We start from the raw sequence: 18,051 nt of genomic DNA, 5'->3' as shown, positions 1-18,051 counted from the left end.
TAAGGCCTTATATGCAGAATAGGTTTTATTCATTGTTGAAGGCTGTTTTGAAGACCTATAGTTATTTCTGTGTTATTTGGTCTGTTGTGGAGGGTCTCATTTACAATCATATCACATCCTCTTATTCAATATTTCAATTTATACATTTAATAATCATTCCAATACACCAAATATAGTAGACCTATTTATTACACTATGTAGCATATAAAAATGGCTTTCCTAGTGCATGTACATGTACTGTTATTAGAAAACACAAACTTTCAAAACTTGACTTTGACAATAATATCCATAATCAGGTAACTTCAACCTTGATCACTTATCTATGAATTTAAAATGAGGTTGAGATCTTTGTTGCAATCTGTATCAATTTAATTGATATCTAATTTTACAAAACAATATTTATCTGATTTTATGATCAGTAATCTGGATCTGTATGACACTGTAAATTTAGAAATTATTGTGATGTTTTAATTAATGCAAATAATGCGAAAGGGTTATTATCTCAATAATAAGAACGCGAATTCTGATAACTGAATATTAAAGATCTTTGTGCATAATTTTTGGATATAACAATATTTGAACTAAACATTTAGTCCTTTCGTGAAAAATTGTAATACTTTCTTAATTTACTTTTATAGGTAAATAGGTTATCAGTTTTATGTAGCCTGGTTAGTGAGACACAAGTTGTTTTTTGTGTGGTTGCTGTCTCATTATATCCATAAAATATAACTTTTGAAATAGAAACAGAATCGCACCTGGATTGACAACAAAGGCCAAATGATGTAAAATAATTCAAGTGACCATTTAGGTCAGAGGTTAAAGATGAAACAAAGCATGTGCCTTTACCACAACTGCCGCTTGGTATTATGATTTCCAATATTTCCAAATATCATTAGCTGCCTTCTGTATTAAAGTATTAAAGACAACTGCATATCATAAATCATGTTTTAACTACAGGCAGCTGAGAAAATAATTAAATTGAAAAACAGGTCTTTTACCAAAAAAAATTAAACATTTTTAATTTTTATTCCTCATATCATATGTGATCAAATTTATAAGACATTTATTAACATTGTTTATTCTAGTAAATATTTAAATGTATACATGTACAATCCTTAGCTGATCAGTTCTATGTATATTTTTTCATTATTTCTATACATCAATATGCTTCTTCAGTGTTTTTTTTACAAGACTCAATAATCTGTAATCATTATTGGGACAGGTAGATCAAGTAGGACATTTTGTGATCTTATATATTATTTTTATGGATTTTGCCAGCAGTAAAGCATACAGTTCTAAACTATAATTGATCTTTGGCTTCTTGAGAGCATGGATTCTGACAACATATGGCATATAGACACCAAGTGTAGATTGATTCCCATATGGATTCTGACAGTGCATGTACTTTGATTATTCTATACATGGTGATTTGTTCCAAATATTGTTGATCTTGGCTTCTAATGTTGTTCTCAAGTTAAGCAGTTTACATGTAGTTCCCAATTGCAAGACAATGTGATACTGGCTTCTGGTGTAAATTCTGCTAGACTCAGTACTTTGTCAATAATTTCCAAATAAAGTTGAACATTCCAGGATGTTTAACAAAATACAAAACTTGGAAGAGTGTTGAAAATGCAGTTGCGAATATAAGACCTCGTGCACTGCTTTTTTTAATTAACGAAATATACGTTTTGATCAAGGACAATATCGTTCATGATTCTTCTATATACTCTTGTTTATATTTACGGCTTACTTATATACAATTTTGAAATCTAAAATGTAAAAGTGCAACAACACTATCTATACACTTTAGACAAAGCAAACAATACTTTTTTTTTTTATTCAGGAAAACATTTATTGTTAATTGTTATTCCCCCGGGCGCTTTATTTACTTCGCCGGCCGCTTTTTTCTTCTCCGGGCGTTTTTTTGTAGGACCGTGTGTACAAACTTACCTGTGCAGTTTGGGTAGTTTTAAATGTTTTTAAATATATAAAAGTTTTAATTTATTTTGCATATCTGAAAGATATAATCGTTTTTGGTGAAGATCTGGATTTAAAATATGTGTTCGTCCTATGCTTGAACTGGTATTTATTTCATCAATTAAGGAATTGGATTTTTTTTTATTAAAAAGAAAAATGCCATACCCCCTCCTGCCTTTTGAAGTTCAATGATCATTCCCTAAACATTTTCCATCTGAACTTATTATTTTATTTTAGACAAAAACTATATGTTAATGTAGCCTAGGACATGCATGAAATATTTGCCACTGGACGTTAAGCAACCAACAACCAATCAATATATAGAACATTGTTTTGGTATAAAGCTGGAATTTAATGATAACGCCTTCCTCATATTATAGATATAGGTGACCGATCCCCTCAAAAATTATCTTGGTGTTTTTCATAATGAACGTGATAAATCTCATGAAGAACGCTGGAAAAATTATCGTCACCATCATTCTGTTAAATGACATTATTATATATGTTTCCGTAATGATATATAAAAATGTTGTCTTATAAAATAGACGGCATATGCATAATATAACAGGCATCGAAAACTATATTAGCATGTGAAATATGAACAACTATCAAAGCTAAAGGCTAATACGACTTTCCAGAATGAAGACGACTATAACACAGAAGATGATGACGCCGTCGATGAAGCGTTTTCTAGAATGTCCTCTCTCCGCAACACTCGACATAACATTTAACAAACAGGGATGCGTCAAACGGTGTAACGTGTGTTTGTATATGCCAAAATAGATGCTCAAAATATAGCTCGATTAAATTTTGTCAAAGAATATATGGTGCAGTTAATAAGTAGTAGGAAAATACAGAACTCTAAATTAATATAAAAAGGGTGAGGTCAATTCAATTTGAAGAAATCCAATGTTATACTATGTTAACAAACAATGTTATTTGCGCTGCATATATAAACACGTAGTACATAGTTTTGTGTCGGGTTTGTTGATCATTTACTAACCTTGTTCTGTGCATTTAGATTAATACCAGCATCAATAAGCAACATGGTGATTTCCGTGTTTCTTTCTCGAGCAGCAAAGTGAAGTGCAGTTTTACCATCCTATACATAATTACATACAATAGTTTTAACATATCATTGAATGATAACGATAGTAGATAATGTAAAATAAGAGAATAAAACAACACCGTGTCAATAAAATGTTATTAAAAAAATTAACTGCAAAAAAACATTTAAACGAATGTGTATGTGTTTGCGTATTATTTTAGTTTACGATTAACGTGCAGTGAAAATTAATTATGTTAATGGCGGTGTTATTGTCGCCGTCATCATGTTCAAATTGGTTACGAAAAGATGTTCGGTCTACGTTGACTATCGAAACATAACCAACGTCAATACGTAGTTTTGTTGCTCACTCTATGCAATCGTGTTTTCTGTTTTTCTATGAAAACCATATCAAATATTGTATCAAATTACAAAAACAGTGCCGTTTCTGTAGTTTCGAGTAGTTATATCAGTGTGCTCTCATATACTTTTTATTTGGTTTAATTGTTAAGTACATGTCAGTTGAATATTGTTTAAGTTTTATGTTTTTGTGGTATGATATTATCTCATCACATTTGAATTGTCGTTGATTGTGAGCTTCACCACTAGAACTGTTACAATTTGCCCTTGTGTTTTCTCGATATATTGGAACCACAATCTTAGCAAATTTTGTTTGAGTCAACAAAATGTTCAAATGTTCTGCATTCTACAATGTTTGTTATGGAAGATTATAAATTGTCACTTTTCACTAATTTTGCAACCTTACTTTACTAAAGAGTTTCCACACACACACTAGAAAGCTAATTGCGTCTAGTTTGACATCACATATGATTCAGTAAATGAATGTTTTGGTATTGCCGATAATTCAATATGATTGTAAGTTTAAGTTATAATCCACTGACCTGATTCTTTATATTGAGATCAATGCCACCATCAATCAGCAACTTGACGCTTTCTGTGTATCCATGTTCTCCAGCAATGTGGAGTGCAGTGTTATCATACTGGATTGAAAAAAAATACAATTTTAACATAATATGAAATAAAAGAGGAAGCAATCTATTGGACTAGAGGAAGTAAAACAACATAGACTGACACTTAGCGTAAAGTCAAACTGGTACCCGATATCAGAGTTTTATTCGAATTTGTCATTATTTAATATTGCATGGTGCATGATTGCATTTAAGCTTTATAAATATACATAGGGTGATTATTGTTTAGGGATCAGCTAAAGCCCGACTCCAGCTGCGGAAGTTTTTCTCGCTATGTTGAGGACCCAATGGTGACATTGACATTGTTATTGCACAGTACAGTATGAAAGGAGATTTGGTTTGATTGACATCGAGACCTCTATCCACCTACGTTTAAATGAAATGGATGTAAACATTAATAAGAAATAGTAAGGCCTTCAACAATGAAAACAAACCATAAAGCACGTGGCGGGGTTAAACGTATTTATGAGCCCTCAACCCTCCCTTAACATGGGACAGTTGTTTCACAGCACAGCATATGAACATACTATACTAGTAAATTCAAAAAGGCTTAAATCATCAGATTGGAGAAAAACACCAAACAAAAATATATAAACGACGTGTTGTTTATGCATCTCTTGTCTCTGTTAACAAAAAAAAACACATATTACAGATACACGAATAGCTTATCTATCAATATAAACGTATTGCTGACAAAGCAACATAATTTATATCTAAAATGTTAAGTCCGACATATTATGCTTCAAATTTCTATGTTTGCGCCAATTGCCGAAGCTATAATTCCTACCTGTATAATCGTAATAATACTATATATTGCTGTCCGTTGTGTTATTATTTCAAAACAATGCTGAATTATGTTTCCTTAATGATTTATAAAAATATAGTGTCTTATAAAATAGAAGGAATAGGCACAATATAACAGGCATTGAAAACTATATTAGCATGCGAACTATGAACAACAATCAATGCCAAAGACTAATACGACTTTCCCGAATGATGACGACTATAACACAGAAGATGATGACGCCGCCGATGAAGAGTTTTCTAGAATGTCCTCCATCCGGAACACTCAAACAACATTTAACAAACAGGGATGCGTCAAACGGTGTAACGCGTGTTTGTATATGACAAAATAGATGCTCATAATATAGCTCAATTAATTTTGTCGAAGTATATATGGTGCAGTTAACAAATCGTAATAAAATACAGAACTCTAAATTAATATAAAAAGGGTGAGGTCAATTCCATTTGAAGAAATCAAACGTTATACTATGTTAAAAAACATTTTTATTTGTCGTTGCATATAATTTTATAAACACGGGGTACATAGTTTTGTGTCGGTTTTGTTGATCATTTACTTACCTTGTTCTGTACATTTAGATCAATACCAGCATCAATAAGCAACATGGGGATTTCCGTGTTTCTTTGTCGTGCAGCATTGTGAAGTGCAGTTTGACCATCCTATACATAATGACATACAATAGTTTTAACATATCATTGAAAGATAACGATAGCAGATTATGTCAAATAAGAGAATAAAACAACACCGTGTCAATAAAATGTTATAAACAAAATAACTGCAAAAAACTCATGAACGTGCAGTGAAAATTAATTATGTTAAGGGCGGTGTTATTGTCGCCGTCATCTTGTTCACATTGGTTGCGAAAAGATGTTCGGTCAACGTTGACTATCGAAACATAACCAATAAGATCAACTACTGGAAGTCATCTCGACCAATCAACGTATTCCATTATATGCAACGCATATACGAATTGTTCACATTTAAAGTGCATTATTTGTAAGCTTTAGTACTAGAATTGTTATAATATTGTGTTTTTTCGATATATAGTGACCTCAACATTTGGAAAACTTTAAAGTCAACAACATTTTCCATGGTTCTCCATTCTGCAGTGCTTGTTATGGAAGATATCAATTTGTCACTTATCACTTATGTTGCAATCTTAAATGATACTTTACTAAAGAGTAACCAAACACACTGCATCAAGTGTTGTCTAGTTTGAAATCATATATGATGCAGTACATTTAGTTTTTGTCATTGCAAATAATTCAATACGTTTGCAAGTTTAACTTATAATCCACTGACCTCTTCTGGTATATTGACATCAATGCCACCATCAATCAGCAATCTGACGAGTTCTGTGTTTCCGTGATTTACAGCAATGTGAAGTGCAGTGTTATCATCCTGGATAAAAAAAAAAAAAAATAACAATATTAACATAATATGAAATAAAACAGGAATCAACCTATTGCATTTAAAGAAATGAAACAACATAGACTCGCACTTAGCTCAAAGTCAAACTGGTACCCGACATCAGATTTTAATACAAATTTGTCATTTGTCATACTGAAACACTTGTCTCATGATGATTAACTGGACAGTGATATATATCTTTTATGAATTGTATTTCAAAATGTTAAATGCGCTTTGGGCTTTGTTTTAAAAATGTACATCATGTATATATATGCATGAAACAAGAATATCCCACTTTATTGTGATTAGTAAAATGGGATACATTATGGTTGCACTTTGTAAATACATCTGTTACACAAACCACGCCATTTATGGGGAGATGTATATTATTCGTGTTTTCTTTACGTACTGGATCGTAATGTGAAGTGCGGTGTCACCACTCAACTATAGAAACATTATTATAATTTTAACATGATATGAAATAAAGCAGGAAACAACTTATAACATTAAAGGAAGTAAAACAACTTAGACTCGTACTTAGCGTAAAGTCAAACTGGTACCCGATATATTACATTGTTGTCGTTATCTTGAAGTGCAGTATTTAAAAGGAGATTTAGTCATTTATAACCAATCGTACGACCTTCAGCGTCACTGATGAGTCTAATGTAAACGAAACGCGCGTCTGGCGTACTAAATTATAATCCTGGTACCTTTGATAACTATTTACACCACTAGGTCGATGCCAGGTCGACGTTTCGTCCCCGAGGGTATCACCAGCCCAGTAGTCAACACTTCGGTGTTGACATGAATATCAATAATATGGACTTTTTTTATAAATTTTTCTGTTTACAAAACTTTGGATTTTTCAAAAAACCAAGGATTTTCTTATCCCAGGCATAGATTACCGTAGTCGTATTTGGCACAATTCTTTTGGATTTTTTTTTATCCTCAATGCTCTTCAACTTTGTACTTTTTTCGGCTATAAATATTTTGATATGAGCGTCACTGATGAGTCTTATGTAGACGAAACGCGCGTCTGGCGTACTAGGGTCTGGTACCATTGATAACTACTTTAATAATAAGAACAAACCATAAAGAATGTGGTGGGATTAATCATTTTAGTAAGCGCTCAACCAGGGTCAGTGGTTTATAACTTCAATTGTTACTACTTTATTAATGAGTATCCACACGTTACAATAGCAAGCGTAATTTGTTTACTTTGACATCCATATATGATGCAGTATATTTGGTTTTTGTTATTGCAGATGAAGCAATATGATTATAAGTTTTACTTATAACCTATTGACCTGTCCCTATATATTAAGAACGAAAACAGCATCGACATATTGTATGATGCAGAGATGCGTTTTGACTTAATGAAGATACATCAATAAAATATTGTTTAAGGGACAACTGAAACCTGACTCAAGTGCGGTATCTTTTCGTTGTGTTAAACACTGATTGGTGACATTGATGTTGTTAGTTTGTAGAACAGTTTTAAAAGGAGATTTGGTTTGATTGCAAACGAGACAACTATCAACCTACGTTCATATGAAGTAAATGGAAACATTTATAAGCAACCGTACGGTTACAAAAAAGAGAACAAAGAATAAAAAATGTGGCATGGTTAAATATGTTTAAACTGCGCTCAACCCTCCCATAACCTGGGACAGTGGTGTAATCCCTATAATCGTAATTAAACAACATAGGGTTATCCATTGTTTTTTTTCAAAACCGTTAGCTTGGTTTATATATTGAAAGGCACTCTTTGTTTGTTTGATGCATATGCTTTTATGATTACAAAGATACTGTCATACATATAAGACGATGTGGTATTAATGCCAATGAGACAACTATCCATCCAACCCTGGGACAAAAACATCATTATTAACAAGAATAATAATCAGATTTGAAAACAGTAAATTTTATTAAATGAATATACAGTAGATATACATGATTACACTGACACGATGACTAGCTTTATATAAACTCATCATAGATTGCTCCATGTTGAAGACCGTACATTGACCTATAATGGTTTACTTTACAAACATTTTTTTTATTTTAATGGAGAGTTGGCTCATTGGCACTCATATCACATATTCCTCTACCTAATTGAAAAAAATGCTATAAAAGTCGGACGACAAATATAACTATTTCTTTTAGAATAACATCGCTTGACAACGGTTACAGTCCGGCTGACATTTTGATAAGGCGAAAACTAAACACATAGGTCCCAATCTGACAATGATGAAGTTAGTAGGAAGTTGTGACACTTTTCAATTCTCACTGAAAAGTCTGATACTAAATTGTTAAACATAATTTTAAAACAATTCCTAACTAATAGTAATGCTTTAATCACATTTATGAAATAACAAACATTGTTTTATTACAGCCATACATCAAGAATTTACAACAAAGAAAATAATGGAGTGCATTGAAATCAGACCACATGGGGTAGAGAGGTTAAACGAAAGCTCGTTACTTTTTGAAAAGTTAGGTGCCCCCATTTTATTTTACCTTAAAATGTTAAAAATTAACATAGCTTTGACATATCCGTTTTTAAATAAAATCAACCCGGAAAATTTTACGAAAAATCGATTTAACCAATATTTTTAGCCCAAAACTGAAATCATAGAATGCTAAATGTTGCCATAAATCTGAAAACAAAAGGATAAACAAATAAAATAACAAAGAAAAACGTGTATATTTCAAAGTTTGATGTTTCGTCCACCTAATAATCATACTGACTTGGTTCTTAAAGTCTTTGCATTAGATAAGGCTGCTTTTGTTAAAAGGGTGGAAATGTTTGGAAATGGGGTCAAAATCGCACATTTTGCTTCAATTTAAGGAGAAAACGAGCCTAGTGACCCCCTTTTTTTCTGGCATTTTCGGATTCAGCATACAACAATTTACAAAAGATGTGAAAATAAAAAAAAATCTATCGGAGTTCCTTATTGAGGTGAGCCACATTAAGCGTCAAACCATTTTGGTACGGAGTACCATCGCGGTTAGGAGTCCTACATGTATACACGTACTTTTAATGTGCTAATAAATGAATCATTCAACATCAATAGTGTCGGATTGGTGAATGATGCCAATGATAAAACATCTAGCAGGCAATACTTTATTTTTACAAATATTAAAAATAAATGAGAACAAAACTTGTCATCACCCTTTCGCTATTTATTTCCTTCTCAAAATTATTTTCACAGTTTTAACTCAATCATCAACTTTATCTGCATTATTATCATTCAAATTCGTGCCTGAAAATTGATGATCGATGATTTGAATATCGAGTGTTTAGATTAAAACAAGTGAACATAAATTGAAAACGTTCGTGTCATAAAAATAGTGTATTAAAGACATATATTATAACAAACAAATCCACATAAACATGTAGTATTTAAACACATACATAATAAGTTTAAAGCAATCACCAATAGCTACGTTCCATTTGTTATCATCATATTAAAATCAAGCACAAATCTTCTCGTTAGGGATTTAGTAGTATATGAACCTGACATATATCTTAGTGACCCTATTGCATGAAAGGATATAAAACAGTAAGATTTCAGTCAAACTGGTACTCGATATCATATGTCATAAAGACAATTGTAAATATTACATATTGTATGACGCATGAATGAATGAATTCATTTGGTTTAAAGAAAATACCTAAATAAAATATTATTTAGGGGCCAGCTGCAGCCCAACTCATGGTGCGGGATTTTCACGCTGTCTTGCAGTCCCCTTGGTGACACTGATGTTGTTATTTCCCAGTACAGTAATAAAATGAGATTTGATAGGTTGTCAACGAGACAAATATCCACCTTAGTTCAAATGATAATGGAAGTTAACACATATAAGGTACCCGACGGCTTTCAGCATTGAAAACATATAATAAAGAATATGTGGCGGGGTCAAACATGTTAGCGGGCTCTCAACTCTCCTTTAACCTCGGGCAGTGTTTAAAAAGCACGAAATATGAACAGCAAATACAACTCAGTTTAAAAAGGCTTAACTCATCAGATTAATACCATCTCTCGTCTAACTGTATACTATTTTGTAATACCAAAGATTTCCTCCCGCCCAGACCATTGGTGTCAAGAAGTATTTTTAGCCAAAAAAGTCATATACGACATTTTAGAAACCCCGCGACGATATACAACTCAGTTTAAAAAGACTTAACTCATCAGATCAATACCATCTCTTGTCAGCTTATATTGAAGCTTCTGAACCATGATTCAACCTGCAAATTTACAACAGGCGGTGCAAGCAAAACCGACAGGTTATAAATATTTAGTCAGTATTTCTAATGTTTACATTTGGCTTACAGGAAGGGTCCCGGGGGTTCTTAGAGGTAAGAAGCGGCGCTTTTAGCTGTATATTCCGCCGTATATCCTATGAGTAAGGATCGTAGTTTAGAGGTAAGAAGCAGTGCAGATAGCTGTAAGCCTCGCGTTTATTTACATTGAACTGTTCTAGATAATCCCGTTTGGTCCAATCAAAAGTACAAGCATTTCATTTAATAATCTCCGTTCTGTATGTAAATTATATTGTTGTTAGAATATTGTGCTAATCTTATCCATATCAATATCTGTTAAAAAAACATATTTCACGTAATGCTTTGCGTGATAGCAAAACATGAGATTCATGCATTTACATGAAACTGACTTGGGAATTTTACTGTTTTTCATAACACGAAATGGTGGTTAGAGGTTAAGCTAGCAATAAAACAAGGACATATACATTGTATGTACCATGTCAGGAGTATGTCAGTTGTTTCCATTTGTTTGATGTGTTTCAGCTTTTGATTTTGCCATTTAGTACTTTTCGTTTTGATTATTGATCGGAAGTCGGTATTTTTGTTATTTTACCTTTTTATTTTCCAACAAAAGAAAACTATAATTCTATAGTCATGATAGTATTCATATAACTTACCCTATCTTTGAAGTTTATATTAACTCCTCTTTTTAGACAATTCTGTAACTTTTCTGTGTGGCCACATTGAGCGGCATCTATCAAATCCTGCATAAAATTCAAAAAATTAAAACTGAGAATTGAAATGGGGAATGTGTCAAAGCGACAACAACCCGACCATAGAGCAGACAACAGCCGAATGCCACCAATGGGTATTCAATGTAGCAAGAGACTGCCACACCCGGAGGCGTCCTTCAAGTGAACTTGAAATCAAAGATACTACCGACACAGATAAATCTGCACCATATTAAGACCTTTTTCTCGAAATGACTACTGATGGTAGGTTGAACACCAACATTTATGACAAACTGGATGATTTTAATTTTCATATAGTCAACATTTCTGTGTAGCAACATCCCAGCGGCACCAGCATAATGAATACATGTGTCTCAATGTATACGTTACTCTAGAGCTAGCTCAAAGTACGTTGATTTTGTTTTGAACGAGGAATACTGCTTTCTCAAAAGTTGCTAAGACAGGGCTATGAATCAATCAAATTAAGGTCATCACTCAAGACATTTTACGGTCGCCCTCATGAGCTGATTGGCCATTATAAAAAAAGTGTGTCAGAAATCACATTTGATATTCTTCCTCAGTCATTATAACCTTCCATCTTTACCGAACTTAACAAAGAAATAACATGACGGGTGTCATATACGGTGCAGGAAAGGCTTACCCTTCCGGAGCACCTGATTTCACTCCTGGTTTGTAGTGGAGTTCGTGTTGATTCTTAATTATTATTGATAACTGTTGATGTAAATGTCCTTTGGTTTTGTGAGTCTTTGTTGACTCCTTGGTTTTTATTGTGATTGCCCCTCAACAAATATGCTTATTAGTTCCGTGATAATGGAAGTCATACTACACTCCGAATTATACACATGAAACTAAAATAAAAAATTATACCAGACTAACAAAGGCCAGAGGCTCCTGACTTGGGACAGGTGCAAAATTGCGGCGAGATTTTTGAACAGCGGTATACTACTGTTGCCTTCATTTATTAAACATGTTTTTGAGATCTACCCCCTCCCCCTTTACATGTACTTTTAGCCAATGTAGACGAACAAACGCACAACGCACAGTAAAGTGTGAATCCCGATAATACAGTTTCGCTGTCGTATGCAAGTATGTATATTGTAGAATAAAGGATCATGGAAAAACTGGAATTTTTTACGTTTCTTGAATATACAAACAAATATTTGAAACTACGTTTTGACATATTTTTATTTTGAAATGTCTTTTTACTGTACAATAACAGTGTTAACGTTCAAATATGTGTTAGAAAAGCAATCTATGTCAACTATAGATGCGATGAATTATCACTGTATTTACAATCCCTTCTGATGTAGAATTTTCGAAGATGCGAAGACATTTCATTGTAGATTAATGTGCAATCAATGTAAAAACATAGTTAATAACTTTAATATCTATATCTATGTATGACTTTACATATGTCTATAAAACCTAGCTAGCCACATATATACGTTTTCCAACAGTATTGACACGTTTCTCTCTTTGTGATTCGCCAGACCTTTTGAAGGTGCAAACTCCTGTTTAGTCCACTGCTGGTGGAGATTTATTTCCCCGAGGGTATCACCAGCCCAGTAGTCAGCACTTTTTAATGCTGACATGAATTATCATTGATACGGTTATATTTATAAATTACCTGTTAACAAAATTTTGAATTTTTGAAATACTAAGGCTTTTCTACCTCAGGCATAGATTACCTTAGCTGTATTTTTTAAAACGTTTAGGAATTTTGGTCCGCAATGCTCTTCAACTTCGTACTTTATTTGGCCTTTTTAACTTTTTTGGATTCGAGCGTCACTGATGAGTCATTTGTAGACGAAACGCGCGTCTGGCGTATATACAAAATTTAGTCCTGGTATCTATGATGAGTTTATTTACAACCACTGGGTCGATGCCACTGCTGGTGGAGATTTATTTCCCCGAGGGTATCACCAGCCCAGTAGTCAGCACTTTCTTGTGTTGACATGAATTATCATTGATACGGTTATATTTATAAATTACCTGTTAACAAAATTTTGAATTTTTGAAATACTAAGGCTTTTCTACCCCAGGCATAGATTACCTTAACTGTCTTTGGGAAAACTTTTAGGAATTTTTGTCCTCAATGCTCTTCAACTTCGTACTTTATTTGGCCTTTTTAACTTTTTGGATTCGAGCGTCACTGATGAGTCTTTTGTAGAAGAAACGCGCGTCTGGCGTATATACAAAATTTATTCCTGGTATCTATGATGAGTTTATTTACATAAATCCCACTGATAGTTGTTGTGGTTTTTATTTTTGGCAGCTTGGTGCCTCGTGTTTCAAATTATGTTTGTGCAAAAAGGACTTTTCGCATTTTCCATATTAATATGGGTTGTTGACATGGCCATCAAAGTTCTGTTTATGTAGAAATGATTTACTACAAAACGGGCAGGTGTGAATAAAAGCTCCCGTTACATTCTTAATATGGTAAGCCAGGCCAGTTCTGCCTTTAAGCTGAATGGAATAATGAGTACAGATAAGGACCTCTACAATGCTTGCAGCTTTTATGCTCATTAAGATGCGCGCTGTTTTTGAAATGTTGATTCACAATGGTCGCATTTGTGTAAAACACTATACCGACGTCTCACATCAGCGTATAGCCCCGATGTACGCCGGCGTGATAGAAAATCATGTACGCTGACAATACGCTAGAAATTGTTGATGCATCTCACCTTTCAATCATATTTGTATCATGTGCAAAACGAGCTTAAAGCGTGAATTGAGCGTACGAAAAGCGTGTCTAAGCGTTTATCGGGCGTTCAAGTAACGTATGTTGGCCTATTTTTGGCGTTTGTCTAACGTAGATGGAATGCACGCTACGAAGGAAAACAAGTTTTTTGCACGTATTTGATACGCGTCCAGGTCGTGTCTTGGAAGATAAACCGTGCTTTAGGCCTGTCTGGGATGTCTAATTGTTGTGTGTTTATAACAAACACACCCGCATACGGTTTAGTTAAAGTCGAACGATCTTAAAGCGTGCCCTAAACGTGTCTCAAACTTATCTGTAACGTTTTCAACGCGCGTGTAGCGTGTGTATTGTGTGCGTGTAGCGTATGTATTGTGTGCGTGTAGCGTATGTATTGCATGCGTGTAGCGTAATACGATTGACACATGCTTGAGCTGGATGAAAATTTTGAAGCTGCATAAACATGTCCTGGAGTTTTAGCGTTCCCCAAGCGTATACCTTTGCATTTGGATGTTATTCAAATTTATCAAACGCGCGTTTAACGATTGCTTAGCGTTCCTCTGACGTTCAACTAACGTATACGGACTTTGACATTTGTTCTCTGTACGTCTGGTCTATACGCTAATGTGTGACGCAAGCATGATGTGTGACGCTGGTATATGATGTGTGCACTGATGAAGTTGTATTGATAAGTGATGTAAAACACCCTTGATACAAACAAAATCTAAATAAAATGATTCGTAATGTGCAGCTTGATTCTATCAAAGAGGTCGAACCCTGTACAGTTGGGGTTAATTATGTACACAACATCTAAGCTATAATTCATTTTTGATGAAATAAAAACAAATCATTGTTGGGCTCTTTGGACCTCAATGTGGAACATTTCGAATAAATTTGCCGAAAATCCTAAATTTAAATACACGGTTGGATTCAGCATGCCTGAGAACCCCAAATATTAAAATTGTTTTCTAGACAGTTTGAATCCTACAAACTTGAAAAATGGACCAAAAATTAATAAAATATTGAACACAAGTCATGTTTGGATTAAGGCTACCAAAGAACTTACAGAAAAATGTTTAATTTTGGACCCTGTAAGCCAATTGAAAACCGGATCCAAAATGTGAAATCTTCAAGGTCAGATTAAGCATATTAAGCCCCATTCAAATTGGACCAGAAGAAGTAGTTTTTATCATTTTTTGTCCAATCCCTTTCTATCTGAGTCATAGATGAACGTATTTAGTGATGAAGTGTCAATTAATTCGATAAATATAACCACACTTATAGATGCCGACGAAATATAAGAATTTAATGGAATACATTTGAAATAAATATTATTTCTATTAAATTCATTTGGATTGATAACTCAAACTTTCCTACACAAAGAAAGCATCATCAAATCCTGCCCTTACTTTAACCATTTTGTTAACCTTTTATTTAGCAAGTCGGCTTAATTAAGACTTTAATAGATGAAAATGAATAAAACTCATACAGTGAAAATGAACTGCATTTACAATGCTAATGAATCGCCCTATAGTGAAAATGAAAGTAAAGTATCATTATTCGATAGTAAGCATGACTCGCATAACGATAGCATCATATGAACTAAAAAACAGCACGTTTAATAATTTCTTGCATCTGAAGCGCTTTTTTTGATTTATCTTCATCAGGAACGCTAAGAGCCAAACATTTTAAATCCGAAGATATATAAGTACCGAAACCGTTGAAGAGCTATATGTCAACAATACTTAAAATAAATAGCTAAATTCATCTAAAGCCAACTTTGCCTAAGGGAGTTGCACCCTGAATGATAAAACCTATTTTACGTGATACAACATTAATAATTGTGTTGAAATGAATATTTTTCTGCATTTTCATCGTACCTGCTAGTTTTAAATCACCTGCACGATCTTTTCGTGCAAAGTAGAAGATATTCACCAATTTCGATATTATAATTCACACCTGGAGGGCTCTATGCGCGATAAAAACCCTTCCGTATCACTCACATTGTCTTGTATTATTTATTTTCTAACATATACATTTGAACTATTTTTCTTCATTTTCTTAAAAAAAATATTTTCGTTTGCTTATTCATCAATCTACATCAGAAATGTATGGTATACACAGTGAAAATGGTATTCGCACTTTACATATACTGTGTCTAGGAGTTGAAGTTTTTTATATGGTTCGTACGTGTTTCTCCTTTCTCTTTTCTTTTTAAACAGATTATACTGTTGGTTTCCCTGTATAAATGTTTTTACATTTGTCATTTTGGGGCCCTTTATAGCTGGCTGTTCGGTGTGATTCAAGGCTCCGTGTTGAAGACCGTACTTTGACCTTTGATGGTTTACTTTAACAAATTGTGCCTTCGATGGAGAGTTGTCTCATTAATTACATCACATCTTCTTGTATCTACTAATTTACAAAACACATCAATATGATGCTTCTTAACACAAATGTGTAGCATTTGTCGAAAACCAACACATGATCTGTTTTGTAACTCATAATCATCACCATAATTTCGTATTTTGAACATGTCACCACCATGCCCAACAATATTTGATAAGATTTAATTTCGTAATCACACAAAACTCACGAGGTTAGACATCACTAAGACAGTAACATGAGTAAGATACCAAATTATTCTTTCAGTGATTATCTTGAGATGATAGTTTAAGGAATAATTTAGTTATTCGATAACTTCGCAAGCAACTCCATTGCTTTGCCAGTGTAAGTTTTAAAGTGTTTCTGAATAAAATTAATACAGATCATCACGTTGGAAACACTAATTGCTCATACTTACAAATAACTTTGATTCAACTTTTTTTAAGAAAAACAACATGCCACCACTGTGTCCACCAAACTAATAGCATTTTATAGGTAGTAACATTATATTTATTCAACTATCAATTATATTCTATTAACAACACATATATTCATCTTACTTTAGACTCTCTTTCTATGGTATAGTTCATTGTAAAATCTGCAAAGAAAGATGAAATCAATTTGCATGGACTAATAACTCATCAACAAGTGAACGAGGATGGTCTAACGCATGGAAACATGATGCGTTCCTGTATAATCAAAGTGTTGGCTATAACATGTACAGCATTTTGCATTGTAACTAACAAACGCGGTCGATAAAATAGCAGGACACCTATCACAACAAGTTTCAGCGACAGATATAGGTTTGCATTCTCTATGAATCATTGGTGAGTGTTTTATATTTTACCTTTTGGAGCGCTTGTCACTTAACGTTTGGTTAGCTGCTTGCAACACGTCACAACAGGAAAATTAAGAAGTAAACAAAATATTTTGACGTTATAATCAAATTTCGACTAATCATTTGCCGAGAACAGATATTTAAATGGTGAGGAGAACTTTTTTTCTCAAACCGCTCAGGAAATGTGAAAATAGCACAAACATTAGAAAATAGTAGTTCGTCATGTAATTATTTCTTGAAAAGTCTTAACATATTCAACCCAAATAGCTAGATCAAAAGTAGAGATTTTTTTTTATTAAAATTGACGAATTCGTTTTATTTTAAAAAACATTAGTCCCGAGTTGAAACATAGAGCGCTGGTTTTGACAAACTGATTGTTATGCTATTTCTGACGTTATTAAAAAAACCTTTATGCATATGTTTTCATGTATATCGTCTATATAGTCTATTAGTACAGTGACAAAGTAAGGAAAAGTCACATTTTACCGAGTGTAATTGTCATTCCGACTAAATGGCTATAAATTGAAGTACTGGTAGTTAAGGTAGCACAAGGCAAATATTTTATACCTCCAATACTCAGGTTTCAAAATGCTGGAATTTTCTTTATAATGCTTGGAAATTTATAAACGTGGTATTTATGGATATCTAACAGATTACTCTTTCAAATTAATGCAATGTTAGTATTATAGAACAATTATTTAATTAATTAAAATGTTTACTGTGTCTACGAAATTTTACAAAAATGTCCACCTTCAATTGAAATTAGCTTCTTCATGGTTACCCCGAGAGGGCTGATTTTATTATTTGTTGTTCCTAGAGCCATTACCTACAAAAGGGAGTCTGGTTTTGGATAGAATGTATAGATCAAATTTTAAACATAATCAAACATTA

The 18,051-nt window shown here is 33.3% G+C and overlaps 1 protein-coding gene across 1 annotated transcript in view; it reads right to left on the bottom strand.

Annotated features, from left to right (window-relative positions):
* Positions 1 to 11,757, bottom strand: part of LOC134700073 (ankyrin repeat domain-containing protein 6-like) — a 34,612-nt gene extending 22,855 nt beyond the window's left edge. The window contains exons 1-6 of the mRNA XM_063561445.1: positions 11,731 to 11,757; positions 11,168 to 11,254; positions 6,116 to 6,214; positions 5,374 to 5,472; positions 3,925 to 4,023; positions 2,981 to 3,079 (exon numbers count right to left, since the gene is read on the bottom strand). Of these exons, the coding sequence (XP_063417515.1) occupies positions 2,981 to 3,079; positions 3,925 to 4,023; positions 5,374 to 5,472; positions 6,116 to 6,214; positions 11,168 to 11,254; positions 11,731 to 11,757 (510 nt within the window). The remainder of the gene's footprint in view (positions 1 to 2,980; positions 3,080 to 3,924; positions 4,024 to 5,373; positions 5,473 to 6,115; positions 6,215 to 11,167; positions 11,255 to 11,730) is intronic.
* Between the last annotated feature and the right edge of the window lie 6,294 nt (positions 11,758 to 18,051).

The sequence above is a fragment of the Mytilus trossulus genome, unplaced genomic scaffold (genome assembly GCF_036588685.1).
Source record: "Mytilus trossulus isolate FHL-02 unplaced genomic scaffold, PNRI_Mtr1.1.1.hap1 h1tg000122l__unscaffolded, whole genome shotgun sequence".
Classification (NCBI taxonomy): Eukaryota; Metazoa; Mollusca; class Bivalvia; order Mytilida; family Mytilidae; genus Mytilus; species Mytilus trossulus.
This window is presented reverse-complemented; position numbering and strand designations above follow the sequence as displayed.